Source organism: Aspergillus aculeatus (assembly GCF_001890905.1).
Source record: "Aspergillus aculeatus ATCC 16872 unplaced genomic scaffold ASPACscaffold_5, whole genome shotgun sequence".
Classification (NCBI taxonomy): domain Eukaryota; kingdom Fungi; phylum Ascomycota; class Eurotiomycetes; order Eurotiales; family Aspergillaceae; genus Aspergillus; species Aspergillus aculeatus.
This window is the reverse complement of record NW_017962980.1, coordinates 1,653,462-1,676,723: the sequence shown is the minus strand read 5'-3', so window position 1 is coordinate 1,676,723 and position 23,262 is coordinate 1,653,462. Positions and strand designations below refer to the sequence as shown.

Genomic DNA, 23,262 nt, shown 5'->3' with positions numbered 1-23,262 from the left:
GCAGGCAATGCGATAAACAAAGCCGAGGCAACCACGGTTCAACACAAGTTGACAACAACTCCTCGACCGCATCAAATTCTTTTTGACTGGCCTGTTTATTATTCATAAGAGTCTTGATGGCTGATTATGACTATGATAAGGTAATTGTTTTACATTGTTTGAACGATGTCAGATATAGAGTGGGCTCAAGCTGTACAAACAGCTCGATATCAACTAACAAATCATTTTTCTACTCAGAATCGTGAAGTCATGAAATATATTTGACATATTGTGGCTCGTTTTGTATCGATATATCAGAATCAGATCAGAATACCAATTGCCTCAAGCATATGCGGCCCAACCTAGAGTGCAGGGGGACCAGTCAGCGTATGTCCATAAGTGTAATGAGGTCTTTCGCCAGACTTACCACAGTATAGTACAGCCAAATTCTTTTCATCGGTAGCCTGCTGGATAAGTTCATTCACAGTGGCCGTCACGCTCAATGTCTTGCCCAGCTTCTTGGCTACTACGGTGAGTGCACGGTCTGCTTCACTCGGCTCGTTGGCAGAACGCTGATCCATATTGCCCGTGATGACCGGAGGCCCATCTTCATCAGCCGCATCCTGCGCATCTTGCATTTTCTTCAGCCGCAGCGGTGACACTGTCCAGCTGTAGAGCGGATCGTATCGAAGCACATCCAGAATCGTCATAATGCTGTACGACTCCTGCCGCAGGGCATCAAGTGTAAACTCGCAACAGCGCCTAAAAACCCCTTCGGTCTTGCTGATGCCCATCCCATCGACCAGGTCGCGTGTAAGGCGAAAGGGAACAACTTCGGGGACTGGGAGGACTCGGCCTTGTTCAAACGCAACGCCTAAATCGATATGAACGACCTCACCAGTCCGCTCGTCCAGTAGAATGTTATGACCGTGTCGGTCGCCCAGGCCCAGCACATGACCTAGAATCGAGATCGCCGCAGTGCTCCGGGTGTATGCCAGCCTCTTGCTGAACCAGTCGTCCGGGTTGTTGAACTTCTCCATGAAGAAGAATCGCATCACAGGGTGGAAATGCTCCGTCACTTGGCGGAAGGTGCGTACTCTTTGCTCGAATGACCGTGTTTGAACATCGCTGATATGTTTACGGCACACGTTCGGTTTCATGTCCTTGGGGAAGTATTTCTGATGTGCCGGCATCAAATAGTCGTGAAGCGGGATTGTATGGGGAACAAACTCAATGATTCCAGCGTTTGATGTGAGAGGCAGCACCTTATAGGTCCGGATTCCCAGGTTTCGTTGCCGAGTGGCTTGGTGATCTTTGAGGAGGCTGCTGACTTGCTCGAAAACCTGTTCCATGATAGCATCCTGCCGCAGGTCATCATTTCCTCCCTTGAACTTGGATAGATGTTAGCATGACGAAGAAGACCAGTCCAATACTAGAGCTTACCAGTTGCTTGTATCGTCGCCCGTTGCTAGCAATTGCCGTGACAATCTTCGGGGCACTGACACCGGAAGCGATGGTGAAATCGGGCTGGTAGCCCTGAAGCCTTGGTACATTGCTATAGTCGCAGTCAAGGCGAATCTCAATTCTCATCGTGGGGGGTGGAAGTTTCAATTCAGATGCATCTCGTTCGAGACGTTGGCCAGTGGACAACTTTTTCAACGGGACCTTGGCACCACTCTTTAACTTGTCGTCTGGTTTGTCGATCGCAAACCGCACGTAGCTAATGTTTGCATTATGCACGTTCACCCACGTCGTTCCCATGCGTTTGTCGTTTTTGAGGCCGTCGACCAGCTTGTTGGCTGCCCTGTAGCGAGATAGGGCTAATTCATCCTTGCCGCCCTTCGATTTGCTGCTTGCAAAAATTTGATACATGCCATGGAATGGATGTTCGACGCAAATGCGATAGATCAATGCAAAGAGCATCTTTTGAAACTCATCAGAAATATCTAGAAGACGGGACGTCAACTGATTCATCAGAGAGGCAAATTTGTGGCTAGGGACTTGGTGAATGTACTTCGACACAGCCATGTTCGCAATCGGACTATCGGATTTGTCAAGCCACAACGCGCAGAAACGCAGAGCATCATTATTGTACGATTCGCTCTCTCTCAAGCACAGCAGGTAGTTCTCGAGACACTGCTGAAGGAAAGCTTCCCGGCTGCGCAAGAGACGTTGGTACTCGCGATCATCGAGATCAAACCATTGCTTGGTCTTCGCCCGGTGAAACTTGAGCGCTTCTTTCTCTCTGCCTGAGGCCGCTGTCAACATTTCTTCCAACGCAATAACTTCTTGTTCTTTGCGGTTGCGAAGTTGTTCGACACGCCTGAAATCTTCCAGCCCGTCAGGGTTCTGTAATTGCTGGTCACAAAACATTGCAAACCCGTGATAGACTCGACCAGCATCTTCTCCCCGTGAGCGGTGTTTAAGTTCCTTGACTGCTACCGACATGTAGTCCTGTATGATAGTTTCTGGCTTCTCCAATCGCGCTTCTGCAGTGCGGTGACCCTGAGAAAGTCAGCACCGGCCTTGACGTTACAGATGAAATCGTCAAAAAATGGGGGTTCAACTTACTAAAGTCACGAGAAGTTCAGCACGGCTTATGGGGACTGCTTGTTTGTGTAAATCGTTTCGATCCTTGAGTTGTCGCAGCATCCTGATGGATGCAGCCATCTCGCCCTGATCCCATAGGACATTGGCTAGATCGAACTTTGCCGCTGCTTCAGTATCTATTCCCAGCAGCGCGCTCTGGGATGCAAGCTTCTGAAGACAAAACGCAATCTTTAGCGAAGCTTGAGAGATATCGTGACTCTGCGCAACCTCAAGCGACTGGCGAAGAACCTTGATTTCCAGTAACAGCGCGTCTGAGTCTTGGAGGTTGATTGCAGACTTGAGGATGTCCTTTTGCCTGATCGTAGAGAAAAGCGCCTCATGACAGATCAAGATCTCCCCAACCTCGTGCGCACTATTTTTGCTCAGTAAACAAGTTTGTATGCACGTGAAAAAGAGGTATTTTGATACTCACCTAGTTCTTTTCAACCAAGAGTTTCTGGATGCTATCTTCTGCCACTCCTCGTTGATCTCATCCGTCGATTTTGCACTTAGAACATCACTGATTTCTGTCATGATCCCCAAGACCCTCATAGCAGTTCTCAAGTCGCTTACTGACCGACTGCTGCTGTTCAACAATTCCAAGCTGCTCAGCAGGCACTCATTGACGGAATTGGAAATATCAGCTAGGGTTCTCGACGTGCTGAGACTCTGAAAGGTCCGAAAGACTGCCCCAGATGGGGATGCATGCAAAGGCGACACAGGAATATCCCACTGTCGCAGACTGGTAGTTGTCTGAAGCATGCTATCGAGAGACAGTGAAGTGTCCTTCGAGTTTCCGGAAGCCACAAAAACGGAGTTTGCAATCCCCTGAAGATTCGTCGAATGAAGTGCCTTCAGTACACCGTGGACATTCGCTGTTTCACCCATCTGTATCTCACTGTCATATCGTGCGCTCTGGAACAACAAGTTCTTGAGGCCAGAGCTTTCGTGTTCGAGCTTTTCCATGACAGCTGCTAGAGACGAGTCCTGCTGAATGCCATAGAAGATATCTGGGTCGTCTATCTCCTGATATATAGCGTGTAGGATGTCTGGAGGAGCCTCATATTTGGCAAGCGATGAACGACGAGATGTGAAACTCATTCGCGAAGTGTAGATCTCAAGAAGAAGAAGTCCCGTCTTCGGCAAGAAGCATCGACTGGCTGCTGAGGACGCCTCAGCAAAGTTAATATCGAGCCATTCATCGCGCTCCACAATGGTCGACTCATCTGGCCTTGGCTGGTTTCGGAGATAGAGAATGCAGTTTATGACGAGCCGCGCGTGAGGTATGGTGTTATCGTCAACCTGCCGTAACACCTTCTTGAAAATCTCGGAGATCGTGTAACGAATGTCCACTTTGCCATGCAGGTCTACCAGCAGAACCTCATGAAGAATCTGTGGCAGAATTTGCACTGCTAGGTTTGGCATTACGTTCAGAAGAGTGCATAATGGTCCAACAACCGGGTCTTCGGAAGCGGCTTTAGACAAGAAGAGCCCGACATCTTTCGCAAAGTCATTTGCAGAGACGCTGGGATCCCATCCGAGCCCGTCGTCTGTGTGAGCTTTCGATAACCGCGTAGGGATATTCGGACAGTGGTAGGGATCCCATGTCAAGGCGCTGAGAAGGGAAGGGGATATGGCGCTGCGGCAATCGTCAAGCTCAGGGAAGTTGCTTAGGTTGCTGACGATTGATTGCATCGTACGTTCGACAAGGCCCACCTCGGCATGACTGCTATTTTGCAGCATATTACAAAGCTGTGTCAGGATACTGATCCTTGAGCAGTGATTTGAGTCCAGGATCGCGCGGTGCTGCAGTGTTTCGAACAAGGTGGGTTCCTGTTCTCTCGATAGAGTGTCGCTGATACTGCCTGTGGCGGCAAACGCTTTTCCGATCACTTTAGCAGCCCAAATCTTGTATTCATCTCGGCAAGTGAACCTTTCCAACGTCTGACAAACCGTTACAGCGCTTGAAATTGCCACCTCATCACTTTCCGTCAGATCAAGATGGGGATTATGGTCTCGCGGAAGCTCATTCTCGGCGCACAACAACGATATAACATGATCTGAGACAGGTCTGCTGAGAAGACTATTCCCAGAACTTTGGTCGCCAAGGACATGTAGTAACAAATCATGCTCAGCTTCGCTTTGTGCTCCTCTTTCGCTTCTAGTTGCTCCTGAGCATGACCTCACCAATAGCCTGAATAGTTCAGACTTCTCGGCACTCATAGCGGAGGACTCGTAAGAGTCCAGAGCTGCTTCGAACCATTCAAGAAAATCTTCCACTTTAGCCATTACCCGTCGCAGGAGATCCTCTTGTGTTGGTTCTGTCGGTGGTGATGCAATGAATCTTCTCAACGAAAGCAAAGTTGTTACCGCTATTCCGGCCGTAAGACCGGGACACTCGCTCAGATAACCCTTTCCTGCGTCTAGCATGTACCAAAAGATCCCAAGTGCATCTTCTGCGCAGAATAGATCAACTAGATAAGGCCGAAGTGCGTGGATGATCATTTCAAACGGATAATCCCGCAGCATGACAGGGCCAGCAACACTGATGAGGATCCTGACCTTTCGAATAACAGAGCAAGCGTGAAGAGAGCCAAGGGCTGGGTGGATGGATTCCAACAGCGCGCGACAAGTATAGGTTGCTAGAGCAGGTGTCCAGATGGTTGCTAGCTCGTATCCACTACGCTTGCAGATGAAATCAAGCTCATCGATGAGATAACGAGCCCTGAACGACGGCTGTTGGTTTGCAGGTAACACGGTGCTTGAGCAGCTCTTTCCAACGATAGATCTCAGAATATCATGGGCCTCGCGAAAGTTGCTCTGCCTTTGGAGTGCTCTTTCGACTTGATCGTATTGGTCAAGTGTTTTGAAAAAGGTTGCTATAATTTGAGGAAACTGCCTTTCAACCAATGATATGAATCTGTCTGCACCCAGCATCCTCTTCAGTTGGTTCTCCACGCCCTTTGGCTGACTTCCCTGGCTAGGGGGAATACTGATATCGCGAGCAATGCTGTAAGCCTCTGCTTGATAGAAAGACGCGGCTACAAGTTCAACGAACGGTAAGCCAGTACAAGCCGCAAGCTCTTCCGCCTCATGCTCATTCCAACGCATCATGACCTGACCAACAGCCTCATCTTGCACATCAAGCAACATATCTTCGGTGCTGGCGTATCCGAAGACACTATAAGGCAATGAGGTTAAGGACTGACCTTCCGTCCATGTGTAGATGATTTGGGAGCAAAAAAGGCGAAAGAGCTCTCTGGCATCTTTGAGCCCAAGTATGTCTGCAACCTCTTTCATGCATTTCTCGGCATACCGTAGTGAACATGGAACATGAGCAGGAGTTTCGACCATGTGATAGATACTTCTGCGGAGTAGTGTGTGCCACACGGATGCAAGGCGAGCTAAAATGAGAAGTCGAAGAGCGATCCCTTCAATCCAGTCCGGATCTCGAGGCAGGCTGCTCAACACATCACTGAATATGGCATCGTGATTGGTGAGAGGGAAATTGCCGAAAATTCGAGGGATCAATTCGCCAGCCCTGAACTTCACGGCAGCGTTTCCCCGCCTGAGTATGGTGAAGAGACAGGTACGGGGAGAGGGACTTGCTGGGCCGCTTGTATAGGCAGAATTGTGGACAAGAATCTCTCCCAGCAGCTCCGTCATCGCAATGAGGACTGAGGGAGAAGCTCTTTTTTTTGCAAGAAGTATATCCACAAACCATGTGTATATGTCAGTCGCCGAATCAGAGAAATGGTCTTTCTCCTGCCCAGTCCATGATTTGACAAAGCTTTGCATCATACGGAGACAAACAAGGTGAGAGTTTTCGCAGCGTTCTAATCCGTAGGACTGGAGGCACTTCTCAGCGAGATCCTCGAGTATGTTTAGCAACGATTCGCGGCTTAGGCCAGCACTGGCCTGGTAGATATAGGGGAGAAAATCCCGAGCAGACAAAATGTCAACCTCGTCGAGACTAGTCAAATAACTAACAATGTCCTCCTCACTGGACAGTTGATCAGGAGAGGCCAAGTAGACATATATCTTCTGGAAGCAAGACACTTGAACAGTAAGACAGCGTTGAAATGTGGCACCATCTTGGAGCAAGGGAAGTGCTTCTCGGTTCTTATTCAGTATGCCTGTGATCTCTGCCAACTGGTCATAGTCAGTGAGCAATGGATCGTCCAAGTCCATGGGTTCTTCACCGCGAGAACCCAATATTTCTCTCTGTCGTTGTCGGGATTCTTCTAGGATTTCCGCCAGGGGACCTAACAAGCCGCACAGAGCATTCGACACAACTGACTTGGGAGCAAGGAATAAATTCTCCGGTGTCAGGTATGGCGACAGGATTGCTAGACAAGCGTTCACAAATCCTGATTCTCGATTTTTCATGAATGAGCATAGGCTTTCCCACAGTAGCTGACTATTTTTGTGTAGGGAGGCCGTTCGCTCTCTCACTTGCTCTGGTAGACATTCCGTGTACAGGGCAACAGCGACACAGAAGGACACAACTATCTGCACAATATCCGTTGTGATATGATGTGACTTCTCAGTTGAAAGTGACTGCCAGGCCTGCAAGAGACTCTCGGATTTCGTATGCAACAAATCAAGAATAATGTAACCATTTGGGTCAGGCCGAGCATATGATTTCAACGGCAATGGATCCTGGACAATCCATATATCCGCGCTGTCTAACACATTTTCGAGGTCAAACAGATAATTCAAGAGCTGCTTGTTGCGGATGAAGTACTGCCAGCCTTTGGCAACAGGACTGTTAAATCCTCCATATTGACTTCTTGGCAAAGAAAGACGTCGGTTTGTACAAGCAAGAAGCACATTGACAATGTCCAGAGGACGAGCGAATGATGCCACTTGTGCTATATGCATACGGTCTGTCACCGTCCCTGTTCAAAATCAGAAAGTTGAGCGATAGCTGTGAATAATTCCGAGACAAACCTATTGTCCACGATTCGCGAAGCCAAGACGATATCTTACTTGAAGCTTCCGTGACTAATCCCGGGTTGATCTGCGCTGTCTTACGAATGATTGTAGCCCAGAGTGCTAGAGATGAATCGGACAGAGAAGACGGTCCATCCAAGTTGCTAGGAGAAAGCATCGAATTTATTGACTGGATGACCACAGAGTAGTCTAGGAGCTCAAAGTGAAGAATGTTGTGCATGACGTTGCAAGCTGCTCTGGATGTTGCTTGGGATGTTGAAGCCCGAGACGCAAGTTCCCAAGCCTGTTCCCAATACGATCTCAGGGATAATGAGCCTGCATTTGGACTGCTTGCGATACTATAATCTATTGCGTCAGTCACTTCGTACCTCTAGTACTCGGCATGCCTGACGAACCTTGCAATGGCAACCATCGTCCATATAGAAATGGCACTGTTATCGTCAAGCATACTTGGAAGCAATCGTTCGAGCAACACAGTTTTCGAATCAATGCTCCCGTAGCAATTGTGGAGAAAAGGTAGTAACTGTAAGGCGCAGACTCTGCTTGCATTTGAGGCAGTTGTGGATTGTCGGATAATATCTTCGAACATCGAGGTCAGGCGACGCTTCTTCGTCGAGGATTTAATTTCAGAAGGAGTAGAAAGCCGCACAGCGATGTCCTCTAATAGCTCAATCAGCTTGGCTGTAACCCACAACATAGTCCAATTATGCTCGGATCTTGGGGCGTCGAGACGAGGCCAAGTGAAGTATTCGTGCCGTTCAGTTGAAGTGCGACGGTGGAAAGATAGCTCGTCCAACTGCAACATATCCTTCTCTGGCCGTTTTGTGTACTCTGTCTGCAGAGTAACCAACATATCTTCGATCGTGTGAATTAGAGATTCGGACGGCTCTCTGTGAGCTGCGTCAGTCAGAATGATTACACATAGCATCGAAGTCACAATCAATTCATCCTTCAAGCCTAGAATCTTGGTGGGCCACAGTCGCCTGATCACCGGGATAAGGTTGAGCAATGAAATCCGAGCAAGATCTGACTGTTCAGGCAATACCTTCATCACGACTCTATTGATGCAATCAAAGGCTGCTTGGTAGCCATTCCCAGCCAAGCTTGACGAGCTCAGAAGCTTGGTCAGCTCTTGAAGGATCTCCTCGGCTGACTCAAGGATCGGAGCTGTCGGACACCCAATAAGAAGCTGAATACATAAAACAGCTTCTGTAACTGCACTTGTGTCGGGTCTAGAATTTTCCCTGAAAGACACTCTGGACGGTGTTGAGGCACCATTGGCCGAGGCAACAAGACTGTCTAAAGTAGACAAGCGATGGGTTTGCCCACTTTCTTGGCTGTCAGTCTCGTGCGAGCCTAAAATTTGTAGGCAAAACTCTAGAAGTTTGTCCCATTCATTGCCGGCAAGGTGTTCAAGGTGGGGAGGAAAACTGAATAGAGTAGTCAAGCATTTGATATAGTCCACGCCGAGGATATCCGCAAGAGGAGCTCCGGGAGTCGATACAGTCTCCGTGACATGGTCAACGATCGCGCGGACCGACTTCGTCCGCAAATTAGGCAAGAAAACATCAATGGCCGTGCGAATGACGGATGCACATGATGATAGACGCGAGGCAGAGGCCCCTTTCGAGCTTGCGCGTGTATACAGGGACTTTTCCACTGAGACATATCGAAATAATGACTCAAACAGCTTGTGGCAGGCCTTGTCATTGAGTGTGTTTCTATAAGGTTACACACGTAGGTGTCAATCCACAAAATGCCCAGAAATGGAACATACATTTCAGTATGAGACTTTGACGTACAACTTAGAACTTTTTCTATTCTGTTGTAGTATATGTTTGAGATCTATTCAGTGTTAGAGCTTTTGCCAATAAAAGTGCTGCCAAGGTAATAAAAGGTGACCGACCGGCTAGTCCATCTGACCGTGCCTTGAGCTTGTCAGATGCCAGAAGCGCAATGGCTCCTTCGAGGGTAATTTCTCCCATTTTGACGAGGACCTGAGGTCTCCCAGAGCAGTGCGACCACCTTCATCCCACAATTTACGGGAGTGCCTGCACTGGTATGGTTCGATGACACCGCATGTGAATCTGAAATTGTTGTTGTTCCTCGTGCGGCGGGCGATTAGATAGACCTAGGTACAGTACACTAGCCAGTATGGAGAAGGACTTCTGGTCCGGGCGGGCGCCGATGAGCTCCGCCCGCTCTTGACCGCCCGGGATTTTGGTCGCGTCCTCCGACCTTTTTTGGTCCGGACAAACACATCTCCCCTCCCCCATCTTCCGCTTCGCTGGTGCTCGTCGCAATAAGTTGGCTGCTGCAAGAGCAAGCTTCCTGCCAGGCATGGAGGACACAGATACTGTTGCAAGCCTTCGAGGCTTGAATCAGGATTTGCAAAACCTCTCGTCAGCTTTCGTTGTCAATATCGAGCGTCTCCGAGTTGAATTGGAGACTCACATTGAAGACTTCAAGAAGCTCCTCGACAAACCCACGAAAAACAATGCAAGCCGACAATCCGTTCTCTCAGGTATGTGCTAGCTTCTGAATCTCAACGGATGCTCTCAGGCGAGGCCGCTCGCTTGATCTGGCGTCAATGTGATGCTGACCATGTCTGCAATGCGATCTAGGGAAGGTAACGATTGGCAATGTCGAATACTCCATCAACCAGGATTTTCAACAAGGTGTACTCCAGCTTGCGGATACCCTGAATATCGATGAACTCGAAGCTGCGTTCTTATTCTTCGATGCGCAAGTCGAGGCCCAATCACTCGACAGGCCCCTTCTCAATGTTGCGATCATGCGCTTTCACCAGCGCCGGCAGTTCTTGCTTGACTCGTTGCGCCTTATTCTCCAGGAATCATTCGAGGTGGAAAGGGAAACAAACCAAATAATCATGCAGGAAATGATGGCTCACGTGGTTGAGATCAAGAACGGTCCTTTGCGAAATGCTTCATTATACACCCGAAAATGCATGACTGCCATGGTGGATGTGGAGAAGTGGCTTGCGCTCCTCGGCGATCAGGCTCAGAAGGCGACGCTTGTCGGTCAGATCGAAGATGCTGATACCATGGAGCTGCTAGAGTTCCAGCGCAACAGCCTACTGCAGCAGCATGAAACGCTTGGCGCCGTTCTAAGCTACCTTTTCAAAGGCCCTTATACCAGCCCTGAAGACCTTCGAGTTCTCGTGAAGCATCTCCGAACCCTTGATCGCTTCGACAGTCTAGTCGTTCACTATATCCCATGCATCGTATCTGCCTTTGAGCAACACGGCTCCCCTGAAAAATCGAGCTCCTATCAAGAAGCCAAAAGTCTGCATAAGGAGATCGTCACTACAACGGTCGCTCAAGAGTGGAAGCTGCCCACTTTCCATTCTGCAATCATTACACTCTGGCTCGCAATATTCAGCGCTTGGGACTTCGATGCCCCGTCCTCGCCTGTGCAGGGAGTGGAACCCGAGAAAGACGCAGATGAGCGTACAGCTTTGTTCATGACAGCGCTGGATGACGGCGGACTCGATCTCCTGCTTACAGTCTGTTATGGTATCAATAATGAGGAATGGGCAGATCCAGCTCGCAGTGAGTTGGTAGCTTTGCTTCTGAAAGAGGTTGCTTCAGCAATGCTCGAGCTAGACCAGTGCTCCGAGTTTCTGAAGACCCTTCTCATGGAGAGCTTCGAGCTTTTTTCTGAGGCCTGCATCGCAAACATGCCGGATGCTGTTCGCATGTTGAAAACCGAAGAAGACTCTCAACGGCTTGATCACCTCACAGCTCTTCGAGATGGCTTGACCTCCACGCCTCATCGTGGCGTGGTCGAAGCTCGCACACACCTTGAGTCTTTCTTGATGATCATGGCTTTTGCGTTCGAACAACGGCCTGACGCCGCGCAGGAGTTTTGGGCCGATCCTGACTCAAACTTGTACGGCTTCCTCCAGTGGGCCTCTAAGCGACAAACCGTTCCTAGGGTCAGCGCTTTCTGTGAACTGCTATGTTCCATCTCTGTAGGCGAAGACAACGCCACTGCAGCCCACCGATTTCTCTCCGAGGAGGACAAATTATTTTCTGCCAAGTTCAAGCGGTCGACATCTATGAATTGGACGCAGATGTTCGCTGAGCTAGAGTTGTACGCCGAAAGAGTCACGAACAAGCAGCCAGCATCACAGGCAGTCCTACGCTCGAGGAAGTTGAATCCAGCTGATATGAGTGAGCCCGAGAGTCCTGTGATGCTTACATGCTACCTCAGGCTCTTGGAGCATCTGTGCAGACAGAGCGCTTCTATTAGAGATTGGCTACTTCACCACCCATCCTTCAACGTCGTCGGCACTTTGTTGATGCTTTGCAGTGGATCGGTGCCCACACATCTCAGGGCCAATGTTTTCACAGCCCTCGCAGCTCTCATGACTGAACGAACCGCCCACAATGGCAACGAGATGTGGCTCTCTATCGATCAGTGGATTTCCAACCCGAATACTGCCGGTATTGCTAAAGCTCCTGTGAATAGCAATGCGTTTGCATGGTATGAGCAGCAAATCTTTCGGAACATTGGTGAGCGTTTCGATCAAGCCAATGCTTTTGTCACTCTGGTCTCCTCACTTGTTACGCCTACTCCTGAGTCCGCCGAATTTCATCTTTCGTTGCCCTTCCCGGAGAATCTCGGCTCTTCCTACCGCACGGCTGGCATCGAGCCATATGTTGATTTCATCATGGGCCACGCTCTAGCAAGAAAAGTCCCTGATATGAATGAGCGCCAGACTCGGTTGTTGACCCTTAATTGTTTGGAGTTTGTAGCGTGCTGTCTCAATTCGTTCAATGAAAATCTGGTAACCGTCTTAAGTCAGCCGTCAGTGTCACCAGATTCTGCTTTCAAGTCTTCGACAATGGTGACATACATTCGTCTTCACCCCTTCGCGCGAGTTGCAGAATGGTTGTTCAACGAAGATGTCATCAAATCTCTGTTTGCCACAGCCCAACAAGATGTGAACGAGGTCGCCAGGGCATCGCCAGATTCCACGCTCGTCCTCTCCTTGCTGAGAAGCTTGAATGTCATGAATATGATTCTTGACCTTCAATCAACTTATTTCAACATTGTCAGACCGATGATCAGGTCACAAGCGGATGCCAATAGAACGACCGTGGCCAACTCTTCCCTTGCGGCCTTTGAAGACAGCATTCTGAACAACTTGACCATTGTACCTGCACTGTGTCTTTACTGCAGTACCGGGCATGAGGAGCTCACGGTCATGTCCATGACACTGTTAGAGAAGCTGTCGAGCTCCCCGAAGCTGAATAAAGTCACATCACCTGAATTGTCTAAATGGCGATCCTCGAACAAAATCGTCGAGATCCTCAGCTCCGAGGTAGACTTGGACAACCTAGCACGGCCTCTCACACATCAAATGGAAGTCGATGATCGGGAACTGGAGGCTGGCGATAAGTCCCCGGCCTACATCATCAGGAAAAGCCTTCTAGCACTTCTGAATGGCTGTCTTGGATCGATAAGCGATAGGCCAACGATAGCCCACCTCCTTCTCGGTTTCAATAGCATAGGTAGTCTTCTTGACGTCTCCCCTGATGGCATGTTTGCCAACAAGATGTCCTTGCTGCATGCCATCATCCAATTCGTGCAAGACTTTCCTGGTGCAATGGATGGCAATATTCTTCCCTGGCTGATACAAATGAAGCGTATGGCGTTCCAGGTTCTGAAGAATCTTTGGTCATCGAAGATATCGTCGTATTTCACACTTGCTGAGATGCGTGGCTCCCGGTTCCTCGCCAATATGCTCGCTCTTCAGCCAATAATTGGACCTCACACGTCATGGGATGGTTTGCCAATCATTGCGGATGAATTCTGGCTAGCAGAGTCAACCTCAGCTTACGCGGAATTCTTACTCCTCAGAAGCTTCTTGTTCGATTACGCCGCGATAGAGATTCGCTCGGCTGCTAAGCTTGGAGCACCGACTCTTCAAGCCGAACTTATCTCCACCCTATTCGGCACCTCAACGTCGGAGACGGGAGAGACCACAGTAAATCCTTCTGTGTTTGATCTTTTCGACTTTGCCGACCTAGACATTGCGCGTTCCCTACCTATGCCTGATCTCCTTGTCCTCGAGGGCCTTGACTTTGATGTGTGTGCGAGACCAGAGGCAGACCGTTCCTTGGTCCTATACAATATGGCCGAGGTAGTGGAGTTGATTCAGGTGAGAAAAGAGGAAATGTTCGCTAGAGGACAGTTACACGAGGAACAATTTATTGCTGAGGCCGAAAGTCTCATGCTGTTCATAGAAGCAACGAACCGGCTCCGACAGATCACGTTCAACCGCTTCTTGGCCCTTCGATCCTGGGCTGAGCTGATCACAACCATGCTTTCCTCTGCAGAGATCGAAGGTGGCCGACGAACTACCTTCATTCTACACTCACTCCAACTCATTCTACCCAAACTTGAAGCCGCTATTCAGAATGATATGCCGGAGGCGTTAGAGCTGGCAAGACTTACCGAGACATTGGTTAGCAAGCTGGAGTCTTCTAGCTCCGAATCTCCCAAGCCAAACTTAAACCTTGCGCGCAAGGGCGGCGATGTGCTTGATGAGAAGCTTCACCAGATGTTCCATATTTGCGTGCGCGGCGTGATCATGGCTACTGGAAATGTCAGTCTCAGGGAGAGTCTTTACAACATATGTTCACATTATGTTGCCCGCATCGTTTCATCCAACGCGGCTCATGACCTTATTAAAAATCAAAGCCAGCAGATCATCAAGGCAACCGGCCATGCCCTGGTCGAAGCCATTTGCGATGATGCATATGCTGGACAGGAGACATGTCGTGTCTCGGCTGTTCTATGTCTCAATCTGCTGGCTGTCTTAGATAGACAGACGGATCCAGTTTTGGTCGAATTGATAGCGCAGACGAACTACCTAAGCCTGTTCCTCGACGCAATCCGAGTATTGCCAGTGGAACTGAGGAACACCCAAGCAAGCGGTAAGCTCGAGTCCTTTCCTTAGCTGATCGCATTACTAACGGATCAATGAAATAGATACGCCACTTCTATTGTCTTACTATCAATCTCTGCTGTCTCTGTTCCAGGAGCTGTGTCAAACAAAGGTTGGGGCCACGCATGTCTTGAGGACTGGTCTCTTCCAAGCCGTGCGCGAGTCGCAGCTGTTTGCCGCCGACCCTGATCTTGGAATTGGTAAGTACTTCGGTTCTTCCGCTTCCAAGGCTTGATCTTTACACTAACGGATGCAGATATTGACAACACCGATGCTCTACGCAAGTATTACGAACTGCTTGATGCCTGTCTTCGGGTGATTGTCTCAGCGGTGTTCTCTCGCGGACTTCACAACGAGCAGATGATGGAACAAACGCGCACGTTCCTCACCGAAAACAGACAAGGCATGGTGGGCATCTTCAAGCGATTTGCTCGGATTAGCGGCACTGGTCATGCGGATCATCAAGGCACCTTGGGGAGCCTTGTCAAGTCTTACATGGCGCTCATTACCGCCACCGACTTTCTCGATGTACGTGCTGCCCTACTTTTCTCGTCTCGCTTTCTCCCACTAATTTTGATTACTCTAGTTCGAAGAGATGGAACTTGAGGAACGCACAGGGGAGCCGTCGTTCTCATGAGCCGGACCTCTTGTGAGTCGGGTAGCTGGACAAGCTATGGGATTTCTTTTTGATAAGATTTTGATGTATATGAACATGTTTATCAGCCGATAGCGCGTACTAAATCTGCTCAGGAATGAGACATTAGAGGGTGGACTTTTTACCAAGAATCACAAGGTTCAGAGGTAGATGTACAAGTACTGTATAACATGGCGGGGTTGAGAGAAGGTGAGGTCCACCAAAATACGTATACTGGGGGTCTTAGCCAATCATGTCTGCCGCAATGAACGGAAGTATTATCTTATCTCCGGGGACTTTTAGTCAGTCTCAGTCCGTGCCGCCGCTGGTTCGATCTAGCCTGTGACGCCCCTTCGACAAACCTACTAACCTCAACCACCACTTCACTCTGCCCATTTCACTTCGATTCAGTCTTCGTCCTCCATCGTCGCACCATCTTGTTGTCCTCGCCTTCTCCCCAGCAGTGTACGGTGGATTTCTAGAATTGGCCTGAGAAAAGACTTGCCATGCATGATAGGGCTCGCCCGCACTGATTCTGGGTCCTTCCGACGCTGAGCGCTCCCATACCCTCACCACCCTTCTCCTCGGACTGAACCGGGTAGATGCAGCAGAACTCAAGAGGCGCCCCCGAGCAGAGGAGCGGTAAGCGCAAATCGATCGGTAAAAGAAAGCTATCCGATTCAGAAGACGCCTCGCGCCAGCAGCCTCAGCAGCAAGCGACCATCTCCGAGCTTCTTTCACGCAGCAATCACCACCCCGCTCACGGCGACGGCCGAAGCCATCAGCACCAGTCCCCGACGACCAAGCGTCTGCGCCTGTCGCCCACCCTCCCAGGCCCTTCCTACCCTCTAGTCAGCCCTCAAGAACAGACCTCGCCCGAAAGGATGTACAACTTCACAAATGCGGAGCCTCGGTTAGGCGAGGCCATGGGCCACACCGCGGGCGGGGCCGGCGCGGCCAACCCTGCGGTCCGACCTCGGCCGTTCAATGCGGCGTCGCGCCAGGGCAACTTCACCCCGCATACTGGTGCGAAGCGGCTGGTTGTCAAGAATCTCCGGACCGGGTCCCGGTTGAACCCGGATGCATACTTCGAGAAGGTCTGGGATCAGCTTGATGCCGCGCTAGTGGCAATCTTTGGTGGCGGGAAGCCGGAAAAGTCGCTGGAGGAACTCTATAAAGGCGCCGAGCATGTCTGCCGACAGGGGAGAGCTGCGGCCCTGGCCAAGCGGCTCTCGGATCGATGTCGGGACTACGTCACTGGGAAACTGCGCGAGAAGCTGACGGCGCAGGCGGCTGGTGGCACCAACATTGAAACATTGCGGGCGGTCGTCGAGGCATGGTCGCTATGGCAGTCCAAACTGGTATGGTGACCAACGGCCTCATCAGGTCGACGAGGATTGAAAATCACTGACAGTCATCAGGTAACCGTCCGCTCCATCTTCTATTATCTCGACCAGTCCTTCCTCCTCCACTCCAAAGAGTTTCCCGTCATTCGCGAGATGGGCTTGATCCAGTTCCGACAGCACATATTCTCCGATCCAGTATTAGAACCAAAGATCCTGCAAGGCGCTTGCGACCTCGTGGAAGCGGACCGGGACGAAGCAAAGAGTACGGTCGCTGATTCATCCTTACTCCGCAATGCCATCGATTTATTCCATGGACTTGATATCTACACATCCGCCTTCGAGCCGGTCTTTATTGCCGAATCGGACAAGTTCTTCTCTTCATGGGTTCAACGAGAAGCAGCCGGCTATCTGGCGACATTGGCGGAGAGCAGCCATAAGTTGATTGAGCGGGAGGTCAACCGATGCGAACTGTTCTCTCTAAATCGAAGCACGAAACAGAAACTTGCAGAAATTCTCGATCGGACTCTGGTCGCTGAGCAGGAAGGGGTTCTGCTCAACCAGAAGGATATACTGGGCCTCCTACGGGCGGGTAACAAAGTTGCCCTGGAAAGGCTGTACTCCCTCCTCCAACGCAAAGACCTGGGGGCCAAGCTGAGGACCTCATTCAGCGCCTACATCATCGAGGAAGGGTCCGCGATCGTGTTCGACGAGGAGAAAGAAGCAGACATGGTGGCGCGTCTGTTAGACTTCAAGCAACAGCTTGACGACCTCTGGAATGGCTCATTCCATCGCAACGAAGAGCTAGGCCACGTCCTTCGCGAAGCCTTCGAAACGTTCATGAACATGGGGAGAAAATCCGCATCTACGGGAGGAACCGACAATCCCAAGACTGGAGAAATGATCGCAAAATACGTGGACAGGCTACTCAAGGGCGGCTGGAAGCTGGCCCCTACACGAAACGCGGAGGATATGCCGTTGGCAGATGAAGATGCCGAAATCAACCGGCAACTCGATCAGGTCTTGGATCTGTTCCGGTTTGTTCACGGAAAAGCTGTGTTCGAGGCATTTTACAAGAACGACCTTGCGCGCAGGCTGTTAATGGGCCGGAGCGCCAGTGACGATGCGGAAAAGAGCATGCTTTCGAGGCTCAAGACTGGTACCTTCCCTTATTCTAAAGCCCTGCTGGTCTATTGCGGAACAAAATATGGAACTCCTACTAATAAAATCCAGAATGCGGATCAAGCTTCACTCACAACCTGGAGTCCATGTTCAAGGACATGGATGTCGCGCGTGACGAGATGGCCGCCTACAGCTCCATCCAACGCGAACGTCGACACCGGCTCCCGGTTGACCTGAGCGTCAGCGTGCTTTCAGCGGCCGCCTGGCCGACATATCCCGACGTTACGGTGCGGATACCCGCCGAGATCGCGACTAGCGTGGACGACTTCGAGAAGTTCTATCACACCAAATACAACGGACGGAAACTCAACTGGAAGCACCAGCTGGCGCACTGTCAGCTGCGCGCCAGGTTCCCCAAGGGTGACAAGGAACTCGTGGTCAGCTCATTCCAGGCGATCGTCCTGCTACTGTTCAACGATCTTCCAGAGGGCGGATTCCTGACCTACGCCCAAATCCAGGAAGCCACCATGCTGTGTGAGTAAGCTTATTCGTAAGGGCATTGGATTCCTTGCTGACTGCTTTGGAATATAGCCGACCAGGAACTCCAGCGAACGCTCCAATCCCTCGCGTGTGCGAAGTACCGCGTGCTAGCCAAGAAGCCCAAGGGCCGCGAGGTCAACAAGACGGACGAATTTGCCTACAACCCCGGGTTCTCCGACCCGAAGATGCGGATCAAGATTAACCAGATCCAGCTGAAGGAGACCAAGGAGGAGAACAAGACGACGCATGAGCGGGTCGCGGCGGACCGCCACTACGAGACGCAGGCGGCCATCGTCCGCATCATGAAGAGTCGCAAGACCATCACCCACCCGGAGTTAGTGGCCGAGGTGATCAAGGCCACGCGGAGCCGGGGAGTGCTTGAGCCGGCGGAGATCAAGAAGAATATTGAAAAGTGAGTTTTGGACAACAATCCCTACTTGAAGAAACTTCGGACTAACCATTCTATCAACGTGCAGGCTCATCGAGAAGGACTACATGGAACGCGAGGAAGGGAACCGGTACCAATATGTGGCCTAGACCGCAACTTTCCTCTTTTTTTTCCTTCGTGTGGGGTGCTATGGTGTGCTGGTGTAATGATTTCAGCTTACCATATCCCATCGTATTGATGACGATTACGGAGTAACCTTGTTTAATATAACTATGGCATGATAATGACCTGACCTGACCTGAGTTTTGGTGTGGGGGCGCAGTAGCAAGAGAAATAGCAGCTAAGAGGGCGTTGACAATGCAGTAGATTCAATGGTGCAATTTTCATTGATAGAACCAGAACAAGAATGAAACCCCCTAAATGTCATTTGTGGAATCTCCTCAATGATCACCCATTGACTAGATCAACCGATCCGTGATCGCCGGTAATTCTAGATTACGTGGTGAAGAATCGAAGCAAGTTACGGAGGAGTGACTCGGAGTCTGCTTGTCTTGTTCTAACACACGGCAACGCTGCATGCAACCTCGGGATAGTTGCTTGATCGAGCACACAGACCAACCCATCCTCTGACTAGTCGAACTTAACTCACGTGGCCCATTATACTATAGTCAATTCCATGAAAGTCCCAACATACTGCGCGACGCAGGCACTAATCATAATAGAACATCACTGTACTCTTAAGAATTTATAGGTCCAAACAATTCCCCCCTCCCACCGCACCGCAAGGCATGCAACTGCAGCAGCGTGTCGATTCAGACCCGGCCCCTGGGAAGTTCAGCCACCAGCACCGCGCAGCCAATTCTCTATATCCAGACATTTCATTTCTTCTCGTCCGACAAATCTGACTGACGGATGAGGGAGAATTGAACAAACAACCACTTAGTACTCCGTATCGTAGTCAAATCATTCTACCCTGTTAGAAGATACAATGCAAGAAGGAATGGGATATTATTGTTGATCCTAACTTAAGGCTAGCTAGCTATCTTACCCGCCATAAGATTGTATATCGATAGGATGGATGGGATGAGAGCGCTATGCTTTCGTCTGCAATTCGGGGGGGGAAAAAAAAGAAAAAGAAAAAGAAAAAAAGAGGTCCCAGACGATTGTCTTAAAGGACCATCTCTCTGGCTCTCTCTTTCTCTCTCTCTGTATAAATCATCAATTCTCCAACGGATGAGGGGGATGTTCGGATGCCTGCGCCCCCGGTGATACTATACTCTATGGCGATTTGTTCCAGGGGTCGATGGTATGCACCTCGAATTTCAGTCAACAATAAAATATTTCTAATGTATGTACACAGAAGTTAAAGAACAATTGCTATAAAGAACATTCATCAGCACAAACCCTACTGCAATCGGAGAGAACCTCAGATTGAGAGATAGCTCCAATGGTTCATATCTCAACGGCCAGTCTCCGGATACAATAATGGGATCTCCGAAGCTTGCAAACAATAAGCTGGGTGCAAGAATCACAGGCCACTGTTCTGAGTGACCACTAGGTAGTACCAGTATCTCAGTGGCCTGGCTTGTAGAGACAAAAGTGAGCGGTGAACACCTCCGCCAGGTTCGGCGGAAGATAGTTGCCCGCTCCATCGTCCTCGGTCCCCTCCCGAAGCTGGCACGGTGTTCCCGATGTTGTCACCAGTTCACCTGTGGTTTTCACCGTGTAGTCCGTGTAGAGGACTGGAAGATTGAAGAAGCATGGTGGCAGATTGTCGATCGCGTATCCCGAGCCCGGAATGATGCTCGTGGAAGGATTGTAGGTGCCGTTGTAGCCTTGCGCGGTCTGGCACTGGAGCGAGCTACTGATCAGAGCCGGGAGGTTGATGCTATACGAACCGTACAGAACGTCGAAGAAGTCCGCTGAGAGGGGGTCGGAGAGATCCTCGTAGTAGGAACCTGACCCGGGTCGCTCGAGGGTGTAGCAGACCGACCCCGCGGAATCGAGATTCAGCACAGTGCCTCGACTGCCGGGGCAGTTGTCGGCGGAATGGCCGTTCTGGATGATGTAGACGTTGGAGCTGGCGAGCATGTATCCCACGAGAGACTGTTGAATCGCGGTCTTGAGACCACTGGCAACATCGCCACACGCCATATTGGGGTCTGCGAACCGACCCCCGGCGAAGAATTTGGCCATGTCGGTGGTATAATATTTCCCATATATATCGGCCGAGGTGTCGAGTGCGTAGTCTGGAAGAGAGGACAGATCACCTGCCTCGAACACGGCTTGGGCCAGATTGACCAAGCTAGTGTTGTACTGCTGAACCACCACGGAGAGACGATCTGACAGAGCAGTGCGTGGTTCGGCTAAGAAAGCACTGCTATCGGCTGGGTCACTGGGACTGGCTAAGACGGAGATCATGCTGAATACCCCGCCCAAAAGTGCTGAGAAAGAATTGGTAAAGGTACTGATTGGGCCGAGGCCACCACTGAGAATGGTGAATCCTGCGGCCATGGCCCCCATGATCTTGACCAGATCTGCTTCGTCGCTCTTAGGAGTCAAATAAGCCGTAACATTCCCGACCATATCGTCAATTGCCAAAGAGGTAATGAAACCATCCTCAAATACAGACGTGGACATCTCCCGCAGACATCGCTGGAAGACCGAAAAGGCCCGTTGAGCGAAGAAATATGGAACTTGGTCGTTTGAAACCGGGCAGGTTTGGGGTAGTTGGCAAGCGTTATCATTAGTGATATCCGAGCAGCCGGTGACGCCCACTATGCTGTACTTGTTGAAGTAGGAATCAATGTTTGGAAGCGTCGTAGTCAACACTGGGATTCATTAGACGGCATGAGTGAAAACAGCAAGTGCCTTTACTTACCATGGCTAGTTGACAACGCATGACGCGTCGTCTCGAATTCCAAGGCCAAGCCAGCCTGGCTGACTTCCCATGAAGTGACTGCCGTGTCGGTCAATGTCAACAGACCCGCGCAATCAATGGTGTCATCCGCGGTGGTATTCAGAGGCGTATACCGCAACACAGTCTCTTCGTAAGTGCAACCGCTGCCGCTCTCACCCGGGACTAAAGGTAGAATCTGATAGTTGAGATTGTAGAAACCTTCCGTGCAGCTGGAAGCGGGACATTTCCCCCCTGATGCGGAATATAAAACGGTTGTACCTGATTTGGGGGCGAGTATCATGGAGACTGAATACCCACCATTGATATTCGGCCCTTGAGCAAAGTTCAGTCCGGCACTTAGGTCGGTCACCACAACTTGGTCATCAGCTGCTGTAGTGATGATGAGCTCTAGGTCGCTAGGAGCGTACCCTCCAACTGTATCATCGAGGACAACGGCCCAGTGTGTGGTTAGCGAAAATGTTTCGTAACCCGCTGGTTTATCCCAAAACGTGTATTCTCCAATTCCTTCGAAAGGACAGGTATCGTCAAAAGCAAGCGTGTGGTACCAGATGGCACCCACCGCATCTTCTCCATTCTGAGGCCGCATATCAGTTGGACCAGCAGACGCTCTGAATGCTGTGGCAAAGGACTGTATGATAGGCTGGAGGGCATCGTGGGGCCAAATATCATTGGCGTAGTTGTTGGGTGCCGCATCAGTGTTCTGCTCAGGCCATAGGTTTCCAATATAATGTCCTTCCGGTCCATCATTCTGTGCTTGTCAGTGATTCACCTCCTGTAGATCTGTGAAGCCTCAGGAAGAGCAATTTACCCAGGTAATATATTCCACAAACTCGAGCGCATCGCTCTCGATTTCCAAAATATCGTGAAGCCGTTGCATGAAATTTGTCTCTCCTTGGCGATAAACATTGGTCGAGTACTGAAATGCAATTAGTAAGGTACTTAGTGACCAGGGAAGAGAGAGATGTTCACCGAGTTCTTATACTGCATCAAGCTCAGGGCTATAAGTTCATGGTTAGCGACTGGAAGCCTCAACCAACGGAAGCGAGGAGAGACCCACGAATCATGTAGGAGGCACCCTCAGTTTCAGCCGCATCAATGATCACCTGGTCGCGAGCCACTCCTCCAATGCCTCCGCTCTGGTCGGCGGCGTCTTGTCCCAACGCTGGCCATGCGGATTCCCAGCTAAAAAGCCCGTCGGTGAGGTTTCCCCAATAATACCACCAGCCAGCGTCACTCGTCCAATAACCCTCTGTGTCGCCGAGATCGGGAATCCAATATACATCATAGCCGCCATCGCCCATCACGGAGTCTTTGAAGGACTCCCAATTGTGCCAAGTTCCTCCACCGGAGCTATAAGTACTCACCATGTATTTGTCACCCACCATGTAGTATGCCCCATAACCCATAGCATCGCGACACAGAGTGACATAGCCTGCAGGGCCCTGACCACAGGAGGGGCCCCCAGATGCGTACACATCCATACTGATGAAGATACGAAAATCGTAGCGCTGATGCACGATATAGTGGCTCATCTCTTGCACAAGAGTACCGGCCCAGCTATCCGTTGGGCATTGGACGTTGAGAGCAAATCCATCAAGACCCATAGCAATGGCATCGTCCACATCCTGCTGGATATGATCAGTTGTGATATTGCCGACCTAGGATTGTGAGTCTTCTGCTTTTATTGTGTCGATTTGTGATATGGTTTTGCTCACCATGTAGTGGGCAAAGACTGCACGGCCAGTAGCCGTCTTGATATGTGCTAACATTGCCATTAGGCAAAGTAGCCTTTGGAAGATTGACATTTCTGCC

At 50.3% G+C, this 23,262-nt stretch overlaps 4 protein-coding genes across 4 annotated transcripts; 2 read left to right on the top strand and 2 right to left on the bottom strand.

The window, feature by feature from the left end:
- Positions 1–32: 32 nt before the first annotated feature.
- atmA (DNA-binding protein kinase TEL1) lies at positions 33–9,620 on the bottom strand. The gene is made up of 9 exons (XM_020198741.1): positions 9,431–9,620; positions 9,327–9,369; positions 7,920–9,245; positions 7,522–7,862; positions 3,002–7,469; positions 2,551–2,941; positions 1,423–2,484; positions 407–1,370; positions 33–341 (listed from the first exon to the last, which is right to left on the bottom strand). Exons 1-9 carry the CDS (start codon positions 9,507–9,509, stop codon positions 322–324), a joined length of 8,694 nt encoding a protein of 2,897 aa, XP_020058029.1. The 5' UTR covers positions 9,510–9,620; the 3' UTR covers positions 33–321.
- A 220-nt stretch (positions 9,621–9,840) lies between these two features.
- On the top strand, positions 9,841–15,283 carry ASPACDRAFT_77389 (nuclear pore complex Nup192/Nup205 family protein). Its single transcript, XM_020204956.1, has 5 exons — positions 9,841–10,048; positions 10,149–14,492; positions 14,548–14,703; positions 14,760–15,031; positions 15,090–15,283. The coding sequence occupies exons 1-5, from the start codon at positions 9,865–9,867 to the stop codon at positions 15,138–15,140; spliced, it is 5,007 nt and encodes a 1,668-aa protein (XP_020058028.1). The 5' UTR covers positions 9,841–9,864; the 3' UTR covers positions 15,141–15,283.
- Positions 15,284–15,518: 235 nt separating this feature from the next.
- On the top strand, positions 15,519–18,821 carry ASPACDRAFT_77386 (cullin family protein). Its single transcript, XM_020204955.1, has 5 exons — positions 15,519–16,498; positions 16,559–17,639; positions 17,714–18,136; positions 18,194–18,554; positions 18,619–18,821. The coding sequence occupies exons 1-5, from the start codon at positions 15,740–15,742 to the stop codon at positions 18,677–18,679; spliced, it is 2,685 nt and encodes an 894-aa protein (XP_020058027.1). The 5' UTR covers positions 15,519–15,739; the 3' UTR covers positions 18,680–18,821.
- A 1,281-nt stretch (positions 18,822–20,102) lies between these two features.
- Positions 20,103–23,219, bottom strand: ASPACDRAFT_41948 (glycoside hydrolase family 71 protein; the record flags this gene model as incomplete). The annotated part of the gene is made up of 6 exons (XM_020201008.1): positions 20,103–21,361; positions 21,412–22,198; positions 22,259–22,366; positions 22,420–22,448; positions 22,508–23,108; positions 23,166–23,219. 6 exons carry the CDS (start codon positions 23,217–23,219, stop codon positions 20,103–20,105), a joined length of 2,838 nt encoding a protein of 945 aa, XP_020058026.1.
- Between the last annotated feature and the right edge of the window lie 43 nt (positions 23,220–23,262).